Consider the following 14,284-nt stretch of genomic DNA (forward strand, 5'->3'; position numbering starts at 1 on the left):
CACACAATCAATCAATCAATCAATCAGTAGCTGGACTGGGTTCCACATGCTCAAGGTTTCCCTGGCTGGCTGGGGTAAGTGCAGGGTGGGGTGGGGGGTTCACTTCCCATCTGAGGGCCACACCCCCTCAAAGGGAATCTTCTGGGGGCCATATACCAGCGGTGGGTGGGGAGATATGTGATTTCCCCTTTGGTGCATGAGGTGGCATTAAGACCCTGCAGAAGGCAGAGGGGTGTTCCATCTGTCTCTCTGCCCATTTCTCTCTTTCTCTGTGTTTCTCTCTTTGTCTCTCTGTTGGTGTCTGTCTGTCCATCTATCTGTTTTGTCTCTCTTTGTCTCCATCAATACAGTGAGACCTTTCTTCTCAAACTTAATCCGTTCCGGAAGTCGGTTCCAAAACCAAAGCGTTCCTAAACCAAGGCGCGCTTTCCCATAGAAAGTATTGCAAAACGGATTAAATCCGTTTTAAAATCAACCCCTTTTAAAAACAGCAATTGAACATGAATTTTACTATCTAACGAGACCATTGATCCATAAAATGAAAGTGATAAACAATGTCCTACAGTCACACCCACACACAATCAATCAATCAATCAATCAATCAACCAGTAGCTGGACTGGGTTCTACACAGTCACAAAAAAAAAAGAAAAAAGGGCCGCAAAAACCAAAACGCAAAATAAATAGCAAAAACAGACAGACCTCAGTGTAACACTCAAAACGGAAGTGTGGCACTCAAAACGGAGCATGTTCAGCTTCCAAAAAAAGTTTGCAAACCGGAACACTTACTTCTGGGTTTGCAGTGTTGGGGTTCCAAGTTGTTTGAGAACTAAGGCGTTTGAGAACCAAGGTACCACTGTAATAATAAGCAGTTAAATTCTGATTTATGGTTTTAGCTGTTGCCCATGAGAGCATTTAACACATCACCGACTGGACACAGGCAGCAAATCATCACTTATTTAAAACCGGGATGGAGGGCGAAATGTTAGGTTTGCTCCAATAGCACAATTCACAATGTGACAGTGAGTAACTTCAGTATGACCCTCTATTGTTAAACCCAGAACAAATGTAATATTTAGGTCAAGACTTCTAGGCAAAAATGCAGCAAATTCAAAGATAGCCGAGAGTCAGAGCCGTCTCATCCATTGGGGCTGGTGGCGCGGCGCGCCAGGGCGCAATGGCCTGGAGGGCGCCTCCGTCCTCCAGCCCCGCTGGCAGCGCCTGCCGGCAGCGCCCTCTAACTCCCGGCAAGGGAGCTGGCCGGCCACGCCACGCCCTCTGGCTGCCCAGCAGAGCACAGGAGCACAGCTCTGCGCGCCCTTCCAGCGCTTCCGGGACGGGAGGCGAGGGCGGCCGGCTCGCGCTCCCGCGCGCATCTGGATGGCGCGGCGCAGCCGGGCGGCGCGGCTGGGCAGCTTGTGCCCCATCGGGTGGGCGGCCGGCTGCGCGCGGAGCACGAGCTGCCCGGCTGCGCGCGGGAGCGCGAGCCGGCCGCCCACCCGATGGGGCACAAGCTGCCCAGCCGCGCCGCCCGGCTGCGCCGCGCCATCCGGATGCGCGCGGGAGCGCGAGCCGGCCGCCCTCGCCTCCCATCCCGGAAGCGCTGGAAGGGCGCGCAGAGCCCCGCGCCGCTCCAGCGCCACGCCCCTCATCCCCCGCTCGCCCACCCCCCTCCCAAGGGGCGGCAAGCGCGGGAGGGAGGCGGCGGAGAGGCAGCATGGCGGGGGCGCCGGAGGGATAGCCGCGCCAGGGCGGCAGATCCCCTTAAGACGGCTCTGCCGAGAGTTGCATGATTTGAAGGAGTAGCCTGAGGGGAGCTGTAACTGAAATAATTTTTTGATGCATTCAAATGTGCGTCTGTACTTCAAAGTTCCAGCGCAACAGCTCGAGGCAGCGGAGAATTACGCCTCTTTTTAAATGGGATGCAGCCAAGTAAAGCACAAATTTCAATATTTCTTTCTCCCACAAGTTTAGCAACACCGATCTTAAGTGGGCGATCTGAGAAGTGCATGGTGGGAGCATGAGAAGCTTAGCACCTTTCCGCCCCTCCCTGTGATGGGTTGCAGCTAAACCCCAAGTCAGCATGAGCCTCTGCAGAGAGTCACACATCCCCCGTGTTCTGCTGGGAGAGATCTATAAATGGTGAGGGACAAGTAACTGCTGATAAAAAATCTTCTCTTCTCTGCTGCACAGATAACCAAGGAGGCTGGGATACGTCAGGGTGTGAGGTGCAACGCACAAATGCAAATTACACAATCTGCAACTGCAGCCACCTGACCCATTTTGGAGTCTTGCTGGTAAGTTTTTGCCACTGTTTTGTCGGAACCAATTGCCCCGTGTGGTTCCTGCAAAGGACAGCACGGAATGGCTCTTTTCGTTCTATAGTTGTATTTTTCCTTAAAAAAAAAAAAGACAATTCTTTCCAGTAGCACTTTAGAGACCAACTGAGTTTGTTCTTGGTATGAGCTTTCGTGTGCATGCACACTTCTTCAGATACACTGAAACAGAAGTCCAGAAGAAGTGTATCTGAAGAAGTGTGCATGCACACGAAAGCTCATACCAAGAACAAACTCAGTTGGTCTCTAAGGTGCTACTGGAAAGAATTGTCTATTTTGTTTCGACTATGGCAGACCAACACGGCTACCCACCTGTAACTTTAAAAAAAAGTTTAGGGGTATTGTATATTCTGGCGTATAAGACTACTTTTCAATCCAGGAAAAACTTCTCAAAAGTCGGGGGTCATCTTACACAGGTGAAACTCGAAAAATTAGAATATCGTGGAAAAGTCCATTTATGTAAGCAATTGTTTTCATTAGCTACTGGAGTTTAATATATGAGATAGACTCATGACATGCAAAGCGAGATATGTCAAGCCTTTGTTTGTTATAATTGTGATGATTATGGCGTACAGCTGATGAAAACCCCAAAGTTGGGATTGTTAATTTGGGGTTCTCATCAGCTGTACGCCATAATCATCACAATGATAACAAATAAAGGCTTGACATATCTCGCTTTGCATGTCATGAGTCTATCTCATATATTAGTTTCACCTTTTAAGTTGAATTCAAACTACAAGAAAGAAGATTCCACCTAAACATTAGGAAGAACTTCCTGACAGTGAGAGCTGTTCGGCAGTGGAATTTGCTGCCAAGGAGTGTGGTGGAGTCTCCTTCTTTGGAGGTCTTTAAGCAGAGGCTTGACAGCCATCTGTCAGGAATGCTTTGATGGTGTTTCCTGCTTGGCAGGGGGTTGGACTGGATGGCCCTTGTGGTCTCTTCCAACTCTATGATTCTATGATTCTATGATTCTATGAATTACTGAAAGAAATGAACCTTTCCACGATGTTCTAATTTTTCGAGTTTCACCTGTATGCCGGGTGAAGAATCTGCGGTCGAATATATCTCAAACTCTATATTTTAACTGGAAAAGTTGGGGGTTGTCTTATACGCCCAGTCATCTTATACGCCGGAAAATACCGGACTCTCATTTTGACTCAAGAAAATCACCATTTTATAGTTCAAATTGGGAAAAATAAATACAGTAAATGGACAAAAGTACAAAGATTCACAAAATGTTTAGGGGTATGTGTACCCCTGCGTTCCCCCCACCCCCGAAAAAAGCAGTGGTTGTATTTCTTTTAAAATCCTATCTTCAACATCAGAAAAGAGGGCTGGGCTTCAGCTGTGGATTCAGTACCTTTGGCCTGGTAGAGCTGGTATAGTGGCTTAAAAATGTGCCCCCCCCCCCGCCCCTGCCCCACAAGTCAAATCCCATCCCACAGCCATGATGTCACTGGATCATTTTGAACTACCGGTAACTAGTATAGGTTGGTATGTTTACGTTTATATCTGCTGGGGCAAACGGCAGATTTTGGGAAACAGTTTCAACCAGGAACATGGTACAGGTTGAAGCCAGAACTCGTAATACTACTTCTTGAAATTATATTTATGGAATTTGCATAATTGCATGGAAAATTTGCTCCTGGGGGGTCTTGCAAGCTGTTTTTGCACACACAGTCCATCACTTACAGACATTCCAAAATTTGCAGTGAAGAAGCATGAGCCGCGAGGTATCAGAATGCTGGAACGAGGATGAGGTGAAGAAAGAATTGGCTCATCCTTTGGCCTTAGGTCCCATGGTGTTATGTACTGAGTTGAATAGGATCCAAAATGCAGCAGTCTGATTGGTCCTAGAACAATAGGATTCAGAATGCAGCAGTCTGATTGGTCCTACAACAATAGGATTCAGAATGCAGCAGTCTGATTGGTCCTACAACAATAGGATTCAGAATGCAGCAGTCTGATTGGTCCTAGAACAATAGGATTCAGAATGCAGCAGTCTGATTGGTCCACAGGAGCCACCCAAACCAGCTCCAGGTGGAAGTGAATCCGCAACCCGATTGGCATACAGGAGTATCCCGGAATTAGCCAATCACGTGGGGCCCATTGTGTAAATAGTGCATATAAAGCAGACGTTTTGGGGAAACTGCATTCCTCGCTACAATGAGCTGAATAAAGAGCATGAAATCCACACTTGACTGAGAGTATATTTCACATGTGAATATTTCCTTTCACTCCAAACTTCACAGAATACTTTGGGGGGGGGGGGTTGGGGGGGAAGTGGGGCAGTGGGGAATCATGATCCAAAGAAGACCCCCAAAAATCGCACCTCAGTCAGCAGTGCCCAGACAGACACCATTTTAGGTCTGTTTCCTCACCAACTCTTCCACTGAGAGACTATTCACTTCCACCCTGGTTTCTAGGACGTATACCGGACGGTACGTGAGGATAAGGTTTTAACACTGGTCTCCCATGTGGGATGTGGCCTCTCCTCCATCTTCCTCGGCTTGGCTCTAGTGGTGTACCTTTCCATCGAGTAAGTAGGACCCACCTGCCATTTTCTATACTACAGCAACGTTTATTTACTTAGATTTTAACCCGCTTCTCTCCCCAGCCCATTCACTGCCCCTTCCTTCCCGTGCTCTTTAGACCAACCTGGATACTGAATTAATCCTAACCCCGCCTCCTCCCTGCACCACGTTTTTTTAAAAAGCTTAATATACAACATGCGAATATCAGAAGAGCCTGGCTGCTGGCTCAGGCTAAAGGGGACCCCTCTTAGGAAGGGGGTGCAAAGTTCTTTTTTAATATATATATAATATTTTATTAAGTTTCCATTTTACAATATGTAAATACATCCTCATCTTTCACGTTAATTTTTGCTCATATGAGGTGGTTAACTCCCCCCCCCCCCGGCCTCATGGTTACCTTAATTCTTTACTATGTCATTGCATTTATACTTCTTCCTGTTCACATTACATCCATTTCCATTGCCACATTTTAAAAGAAAATATAAAAAGGTAGTGTCAGGGAACTGCCACCCGGCCCGCTGAGGGGAACGGAGGGTCCGTTAGCATACAGAGAGCCCTGATGCCAATTGAGCAGCAGCACCTCTTCCAGCGGGGAAAGCTGCCACACCTCCAGCGGGGAGGAGAGGGAAGGAACCAGCCTGGCGGGGAGAGGGCTTAGGGATGCCACTGAGGGCCCCAGCGCCTCTTCTAGCCAGGAGCCACAAACAGGGAGCCTGGTGGGGAGAGGGCTTGGGAATGTTGCTGAGACCCTGCGCTCACCTCGTCCAGGTGGTCAGGAGGGAGGCATGTCATTTCTGGCCCCCCCAGTTGCGCAGAGGGGTGAAACGCAAGGAGGGTAGGAGGAGACTTGGGGTGCTGAAGTTCTTATGCTAGGGGAGAAGCCGGAAGGGGCCACACCCAGATTCTGCCAGCGACTGAGTCAGACATGCTTTTTGTAGCTCTGCACTGTAAATAGTTTGCGCAATAAAACTGCAAAAGACTGTTTGGGCTCCTGCTCTGTTACTCGTGAGGCACCATCACGCGAACCTTTCAGGTAGAATCATCAACATTACAAGTCTTCTTAAGTCAGTCCTGCTAGCATTGTTAATTGTTTACAGTTGTCCTTCAAATATTGTATAAATTTACCCCAGTCTTTTTGGAAAGCTTGATCGCACTGTTTCGGATTTCCCCAGTCAGTTTCGCCAGCTCTGCTTATTCCATCGTCTTCGTCTGCCACTCTTCTTTTGTTGGTGATTCCTGTTGCTTCCAATTTTGGGCTAATAAAGTCCTTGCTGCAGTAGCTGCATACAGAAATAATTTTTGATCTCTCTTAGGAATTTCTTCTCCTACTATACCCAGTAAAAAATGCTTCTGGTTTTTTAACAAATGTACTTTTTTTTTTTTACATTTTCTTTAACTCATATATCAGATCCCAGAAGCTTTTTACTTTGCTGCAAGTCCACCACATATGATAGAAATTTCCTTCTTTTTCTTTACATTTCCAACATTCCTTCTTTTTCACCTTATACATTTTGGCAAGTTTAGTTGGTGTTAAGTACCACCCATATAACATTTCCATAATATTTTCTTTTCATGCACTACAGGCCGTAAATTCAATTCCTTCATTCCATAACCTTTCCCATGCCAGGGGATGCAAAGTTCAATCTGTTTTCGTATTTTGACTTTCTGCCTGTTTTAAAGCGCCGTTGTAAACTTATTTTGATTTTCTTGTTTTATATTTTTGCAACCTGCTTTGAGGTTGCTAAGGGACGCGGGTGGCGCTGTGGGTTAAACCACAGACCCTAGGGCTTGCTGATCGGAAGGTCGGCGGTTCGAATCCGTGCCACGGGGTGAGCTCCCGTTGCTCAGTCCCAGCTCCTGCCCACCTAGCAGTTTGAAAGCACGTCAAAGTGCAAGTAGATAAATAGGTACTGCTCTGGCAGGAAGGGTGTTTCCGTGAGCTGCTCTGGTTTGCCAGAAGCGGCTTTGTCATGCTGGCCACATGACCCGGAAGCTGTCTGTGGACAAACGCCGGCTCCCTCGGCCTATAGAGCGAGATGAGCTCCGCAACCCCAGAGTCAGACACGACTGGACCTGATGGTCAGGGGTCCCTTTACCTTACCTTGAGGTTGCTAGGGTTTTTGTTTTTACAATCAAGCAGTGCATTTACACACACACACACACACACACACACGGGAATCCCTACTTATGCAGAGGTTCTGTTCCAGATCTAACACAACGCTAAACCTCAGTTGGGATCCCACACCAGTTTGCTGTTAAGACCCCACCCTCTGCTCCATTCCCAGCTGCTGGGACGATCCCAAAAAGAGAGGCAGCTCTCAGAGCTGGCCTTTCCGTCTTTTGTGCGTGTGTGCCCAGCATAGCTGTCAACTTTTCCCTTTTCTTGTGAGGAATCCTATTCGGAATAAGGGAATTTCCCTTTTAAAAAAGGGAAAAGTTGACAGCTATGGTGCCCAGATGAAGTCTCCAGCACTGCTTTTCCCAACAAGGGACTCAACTGGCATTGTTTTATAATCCCACCTCCATTGAAATTTGGCAGAGCTGTTGTGTATGTGTGTGGGGAGCTACATAAGCCTGTTTCAAGGGCCAAATCTGGTTTGTCGGTCGCCCTCCTTGCGGCAAGTGGCGTGGGGTTCCTGCCACGCAGGAGGAGTAGGCTTTGGCAATATGGTGCCCCGAGCAAGGACAAAATTTGCCACCTTCCTCCCCAAATTTCTTATTTTCACAATAATTCATTTTGGTACCGTTGCTGTTTTATGGAGCTTCTCTCAGCAGGTATAAATACAGGCCTGTTGTTGCTGCTGTTGTTGTTGTTTGGCTCCACCACCCCCCACCTCCCACCTGCACTGCCCTAACTCCGGTGCTGCACCCCACACCAGACCCTTCAAATGCCTGGCAGCCCCACTGGGGACTTAAAGGGGCTGCGTCTTGAGCATAGGGGGCGAGCGAGCCCTTCACCTCTTTCTTTCCAGCAAGCTCCGCGGGGACGACCCGTCCAGAATCCTCGTCCACCTCTGCTTTGCTCTGCTGATGCTCAACCTCGCCTTCCTGCTGGACTCCTGGCTGGCCTCCTTCCAGGTGCGCGGCCTCTGCATCGCGGTGTCCGTGGCTCTTCATTACTTCCTACTGGCTGCCTTCACCTGGATGGGCCTGGAAGCCGTCCACATGTACTATGCGCTGGTCAGGGTCTTCAACACTTACGTCCCGCATTACATGCTCAAGGTTTCCCTGGCTGGCTGGGGTAAGTGCAGGGCGGGGTGAGGGGGTCACTTCCCATCCGAGGGCCACATCCCCTCACGAGGAATCTTCGGGGGGCCATATACCAACGGTGGGCGGGGGGGGATATGTGATTTCCCCCTTGGTGCAGGAGGTGGCATTAAGACCCTGCAGAAGGCAGAGGGGTGTCCAATCTGTCTCTCCGCCTCTCTGCCCATTTCTCTCTCTCTCTGTCTCGCTCTCTCACTGTCTCTCTGTCTCTGTGTCTCTCTCTGTCTCTCTCTCTCTCTGTGTGTGTGTGTGTGTGTGTGTGTGTGTGTGTTTCTCTCGTTGTTGGTGTCTGTCTGTCTTTCTATCTATCTGTTTTGTCTCTTTGTCTCCATCAATAAAGTGGTACCTTTCTTCTCAAACTTAATCCATTCCGGAAGTCGGTTCCAAAACCAAAGCATTCCAAAACCAAGGTGCGCTTTCCCATAGAAAGTATTGCAAAACCAATTAAATCCGTTTTAAAATCAAACCACTTTTAAAAACAGCAATTGAACATGAATTTTACTATCTAAGGAGACCATTGATCCATAAAATGAAAGTGATAAACAATGTCCTACAGTCACACACACACACAATCGATCAACCAGTAGCTAAACTGGGTTCCACACAGTCACAAAAACAAAACAAAAAAGAGCCGCAAAAACAAAAACGCAAAATAAAAAGCAAAAACAGACAGACCTCAGTGTAACACTCAAAACGGAAGTGTGGCACTCAAAACGGAGCATGTTCAGCTTCCAAAAAAAGTTTGCAAACCAGAACGCTTACTTCCAGGTTTGCAGTGTTTGGGTTCCAAGTTGTTTTAGTGCCATGGCTTCTGAGAACCAAGGTACCACTGTAAAATCTATGCACACCCTCTCCATCCAGGTAAGCAAATGCATTGTCACAGTCAGGGCCATCTTAAGGAGATCGGCCGCCGTGGCGCAGTGATCCCTCCGGCGCCCCCGGCGTACCGCCTCTCCGCTGCCTCCCTCTCGTGCTTGCCGCCCCTCGGGAGGGGGGGTGGGCGAGCAGGGGGTGAGGGGCGTGGCCCTGGAGCAGCATGGGGCTCTGTGCGCCCTTCCAGTGCTCCCGGGAGGTGAGGGCGGCTGGCTCGCAGCCTGCCCTTGGGGGCAGGGGCGGATTGGGGAGGGGGGCGGCCGGTATGCCAGTGGGCTTGATCCTTCCGGCGCCCCCATGCGTCTGGGGCGTCCATGGGAGAGCGCTGGCTGCGCAAGCACCTGGCCGCCCGTGGGGGCGGGGGGGAGGCCACCGGTGGAGCCGCGCTACTCCCCCCTGCTCGCTGCGCTTAAAGATGGGGCTGTGCCGCCGGCACGCGAGCACCCGCCTGCCCACCTGCCTGTGGGGTCGGGTTGGGGAGGGGGTGCCCGGTATGCCGGCGGGCTCGCGGGGGCGCCCCTGGACAAGACGGCCCTGGGCACAGTTCAAGAACTCACTCCAGGCCAATGAAAGCACTCTCTCTCTCTCTCTCCCTCTCCCTCTCCCCCCCCCCCCCGTGTGTGCATGGCCTCTGAGATGGTCTGGCCTGGGGAGGCTCCCTAGGGCCAGGCAGGGAGATCAGGACTGGAGGGCCACATTTGGCCCTCGTCCTGCAACTCCCCAGCTTGGCATGGAGGGCTGAGCCTTCCATTTTGGCTTAATAGCACCTGGCAACCCAAGAAGGAACAACGGCCAGCTCAGAATGGCACCGCAGCCCCTAATTGCCGGGTGCTTAGATTGCATGTATCCCTATGGACAGCCTGAAGTAGCAGCTCTGGCGTCCTTTGGAGGTTCAGAAGAGGTGTGATTGAAGTTCAGGAGCGGCAGAGAAATATCTCTGAAAGGCCAGTTAGAATCATAGAGCTGCAGTGCAGCAATCGCGGCCGAATCACTTGCCTCCTGATCTTCCCAAAAGGGACTGGGCATGTTTGTGGGCGAAATGTCTGTCCGTGTCTCTTGGTCCCGATGGCACACTAGTTCCTGGGGAGTGGCTGTGGTGGGGCCACTGCTTCCTGCAAGTCCCAATTTCCATTGGGACGTTTGGCCAGCCTGCGGGTGGGGAGACAACTCTTGATCCAGAGGCCGTACGTGGCAAGGGCGGGAAAAGGGAGCTCACTCTCTAGCAAAATCCCTCGTCGCCTCTTCTGTTTCAAGGCATGTGCAATCACGGCCTAAACGTGTGCTCGGAGCCAACAGTGTTGTGTTTATTTCAGTGGACTCTCCCAGGTCAAATGTGATAAGCCGAATTAAATTCTTGCCATTTGTGCCTTTGCCTGTCCCCCATCCCTGCACTCCCCTGGTGACACAGGTCTTCCTGAGGACTCTCGCCTTCCTCGGTCGGGTCACAATTGCATCCATGCTGGTCTTTTTCCTTTCCGGCTAACCCATTCGTGTTTCTCCCCCTTTGCCATTAGGAATTCCTGCGGTCATCGTTTCCACGGTTCTCATTATAAGCACAGACTCCTATGGGGTTTTAAGCGACCCCCTAAGCAGCAGTCCAGTCACACCTTTGTAAGTCTCTATGCTTTGATTCTGCTCAGATCTGCCTGACAGCAGGAAGGAGGTCATACCTATATCCCCCCCCCTTTTTTGAGTGTGTGTAGGGAAGAGAATTCAACCTTCCTTGCTTTTCGGTACACCAGCCTGTTCCCTCCCTTCCATCTGATGGGTCAATTGATGGTCCTGGCCTTTCTCAAGGAGATTCCCCTGTGTGTTTAGCTGCATGCATAAAATGCCCAGACATCTGAAGCCTACAATTCCTTTACCACTTTGCAAATCATATACTGTATTTTTCGCTTCACAGGGCGCACCTCGTTTTTAGAGGAGGAAAGCCCTGTTTTTTTGAGGATCAGCTCAGAGTTTTGCAGCTTTTTTGCAAAGGGAAAAGCCCTGTTTTTTGAGGAACAGCTAAAAGTTTTGCAGCTTTTTTTGCAAAGGGGAAAACCCTGTTTTTTTGAGGATCAGCTAAAAGTTTTGCAGTTTTTTTGCAGAGGGGGAAAAGCAAAGAGGAAAAGCTCTGTATTTATGGGGTTCAGTTCACATTTCTGCAGCTTCTAAAGGAAAGGGAGCCTTTTCTACAGTTTCCAGACAGATAATCTAATCAGCCAGTCACATGTCACTGGGGAAGCAAACAACCTCCCTCTGCAGCACATTCAACAGTGGAGGCCTGGGCAAGGGGGCGGGGCTGAAAGGGAGCCAGGGACTCTTATCTCTCTCCCAATCTCTTGCTGATCAGCTGCTGAGCAGGGTCCTTTCAACACCCCCTTTTCTCTTTGTAAAAAAAAAAAAGCAGGATCTGCTTTTGGCCCCTTGGCAATTTGGCTCCAGGGACCACCATTCACTCCATAAGACGCACAGATATTTCCCCTTACTTTTTAGGAGGAAAAAAGTGTGTCTTATGGAGCGAAAAATACGGTATATTAAGATCATACAGAATTTGCAACCAGAAAGCCTGACCCACTGCATAACCCACTCTAGAACTTAATCTGCAATTTCCAACATAAAATTCAGGTTGTCTTCAGTGCCTTCCTTTTCAACAAGGCTTTTAATTTGAGTCTCCTTCTGCGCTGGAATAAGATGTGTTTATTGTCTTATCATTTGTTTGGGGGAAAGGACAGGATATGAATTTAACTAACCACCATTGATGGATGTCTCATTGAAAAGCCTCAAGAGAGACTTCCAGCTATCAAGAGCCCATCTGAAAGAAATGGCCCTGCCAGCAGCCTTAACAGCGTTTCTCTCCCTTCTCACCTTGTCTGCTACAGTTGCTGGATCCGTGATGACCTTGTGTTTTACATCTCTGTGCTGGCCTACTTCTGCTTGGTGTTCCTGATGAACACCATCATGTTCATCGCCGTCCTTCTGCAGATTCACACCATGAAAACGAAGAGTCCTGGCCGAGTCAGCAACTGGAACCACAGCTTCCTCCACGGCTTGAAGCGGGTGGCCAGCTTAATGGTCCTGCTCAGCTTAACGTGGAGTTTTGCCTTTTTCTCGCTGGGGCCCACCCAGACACTGTTCTCCTACCTCTTTGCCATTTGCAACACCTTCCAAGGTAAGCGTTTGCACACAGGTGGGTGGGCTTCAGAGGAGGGACCATAGCTCTGCTGGGTCAGGCCAGAGGCCCGTCTAGTCCAGCCCCTTTTTCTCACAGTGGTTGACCAGATGTCCATTATGGGAAACCTGCAAGCCGGATGTGAGTCCAAGAGGAGCACAATCACCCCTCCTGGAGTTCTACCTCTACCTCTCTTTTAAATCAGAACCAGTGAGGGCAGTGAAGGTCCTGTGTGAGTGTCTGGAGGCGGTTGGAGGATGGATGGTGTCTAACAGATTGAGGTTGAATCCTGAGAAGACAGAAGACACCATCAGTTCTCACGCCTTTGTGGGCCACTGCCCCTCGGTTCCACAAACTCATCCCAGTGGCCCCTGTGCAACCCTATAAAAGGCATTATCCTCTCCCCCATGCTTTTCAACATCTACATGAAGCCGCTGGGAGAAGTCATCAGGGGGTTTGGACTGAGTGTTCATCAGTATGCGGGTGATACCCAGCTCTACCTCTCTTTCAAATCGGAACCAGTGAAGGTGGTGAAAGTCCTGTGTGAGTGCCTGGAGGCGGTTGGAGGATGGATGGTGTCTAACAGATTGAGGTTGAATCCTGACAAGACAGAAGTACTGTTTTGGGGGACAGGAGGCGGGCAGGTGTGGAGGATTCACTGGTCCTGAATGGGGCAACTGTGCTCCTGAAGGACCAGGTATGCATCCTAGGAGTCATTTTTGACTCAGAGCTGTCCATAGAGGCACAGGTCCAGGGCAGCTGTCTACCAGCTCCATCTGGTACACAGGCTGAGACCCTACCTGCCCGCGCACTGTCTCTGGAAAGACCTACATTGGCTCCCAGCATGTTTCCAAGCACAATTCAAAGTGTTGATGCTGAACCTTTGAAGCCCTAAACGGCCTCTGTCCTGTATACCTGAAGGAGCGTCTCCACCCCCATCGTTCAGCCTGGACACTGAGGTCCAGCGCCGAGGGTCTTCTGGTGGTTCCCTCACTGCGAGAAGCCAGGTTACAGGGAACCAGGCAGAGGGCCTTCTTGGTAGTGGCCCCTGCCCTGTGGAACACCCTTCCATCAGATTTCAAAGAGAAAACCAACTACCAGACTTTTAGGAGACATCTGAAAGCAGCCCTGTTTAGGAAAGTTTTTAATGTTTAATGCTGCATTGCGTTTTTAATATTCGGCTGGGAGCCGCCCAGAGTGGCTGGGGAAACCCAGCCAGATGGGCGGGGTATACATAATAAGTTGTTGTTGTTGTTGTTGTTGTTGTTGTTGTTGTTGTTGTTGTTCCAGCAACTACAACTCAGAAGCATTATGGCCACCTTGCTCTCTGCAGGCAGCAAAATCTATTGGAGATCCAGTGTGGTATAGTGGTTAAGAGCGGTAGACTCGTAATCTGGTGAACCGGGTTCGCGTCTCCGCTCCTCTACATGCAGCTGCTGGGTGACCTTGGGCTAGTCACACTTCTCTGAAATCTCTCCGAGAAGGGAGGAAGGGAAAGGAGAATGTTAGCCGCTTTGCGACTCCTTTGGGTAGTGATAAAGCGGGATATCAAATCCAAACTCTTCTTCTTCTGACTCGTTTTGTAGTTGAAGAGTTGGTGGCAGAATTGTGGCCAGAGGAGGGGGGCAGAATCTAATGAATGTTTTTCCTGCCTCCCCGCCCCCGGCTCCTTCCTCTAGGATTCTTCATTTTCGTGTTTCACTGTCTCATGAAGGAGAACGTGAGGAAGCAATGGCGAGTGCATTTCTGCTTGGGAAAGTTTCGGCTCGGCTGTTCTGGTATGACATTCTCATATATATAAAATCAACCCTTGGGTGTGGGCTGACATTGTTCTCTGAGGGCGACAGTGGCTGCTTTTGCAGTTGTTGTCATCTGAGCTGCCTGTACTGGAGGGGCTGTGATGGAGGAGCCCAGCCATTGCCTTGCCCAATAAGAGGCCATTATATCACAGAGAGTGAGGGAACTGGACCCCCTACGAACGTCCTCAGATACAATACACCAATCCCGTATCCTATGATATGTGTTAGGATTAATATTTACTATATTTTAAAATGAACATCCCATTTTTTATCCTTTTTTAAATAGAAAAAATAGATTTAAGTGTGGCCAACAACGAAGGCTC

At 49.6% G+C, this 14,284-nt stretch overlaps 1 protein-coding gene across 1 annotated transcript in view; it reads left to right on the plus strand.

Annotated features, from left to right (window-relative positions):
• Positions 1–13,993, plus strand: part of LOC117042444 (adhesion G-protein coupled receptor G4-like) — a 35,675-nt gene extending 21,682 nt beyond the window's left edge. The window contains exons 9-14 of the mRNA XM_033141991.1: positions 2,128–2,295; positions 4,761–4,873; positions 7,841–8,109; positions 10,523–10,619; positions 11,873–12,162; positions 13,842–13,993. Of these exons, the coding sequence (XP_032997882.1) occupies positions 2,128–2,295; positions 4,761–4,873; positions 7,841–8,109; positions 10,523–10,619; positions 11,873–12,162; positions 13,842–13,963 (1,059 nt within the window). The 3' untranslated portion in view covers positions 13,964–13,993. The remainder of the gene's footprint in view (positions 1–2,127; positions 2,296–4,760; positions 4,874–7,840; positions 8,110–10,522; positions 10,620–11,872; positions 12,163–13,841) is intronic.
• Positions 13,994–14,284: the final 291 nt, after the last annotated feature.

This window comes from Lacerta agilis, chromosome 2, assembly GCF_009819535.1.
Source record: "Lacerta agilis isolate rLacAgi1 chromosome 2, rLacAgi1.pri, whole genome shotgun sequence".
Lineage (NCBI taxonomy): Eukaryota > Metazoa > Chordata > Lepidosauria > Squamata > Lacertidae > Lacerta > Lacerta agilis.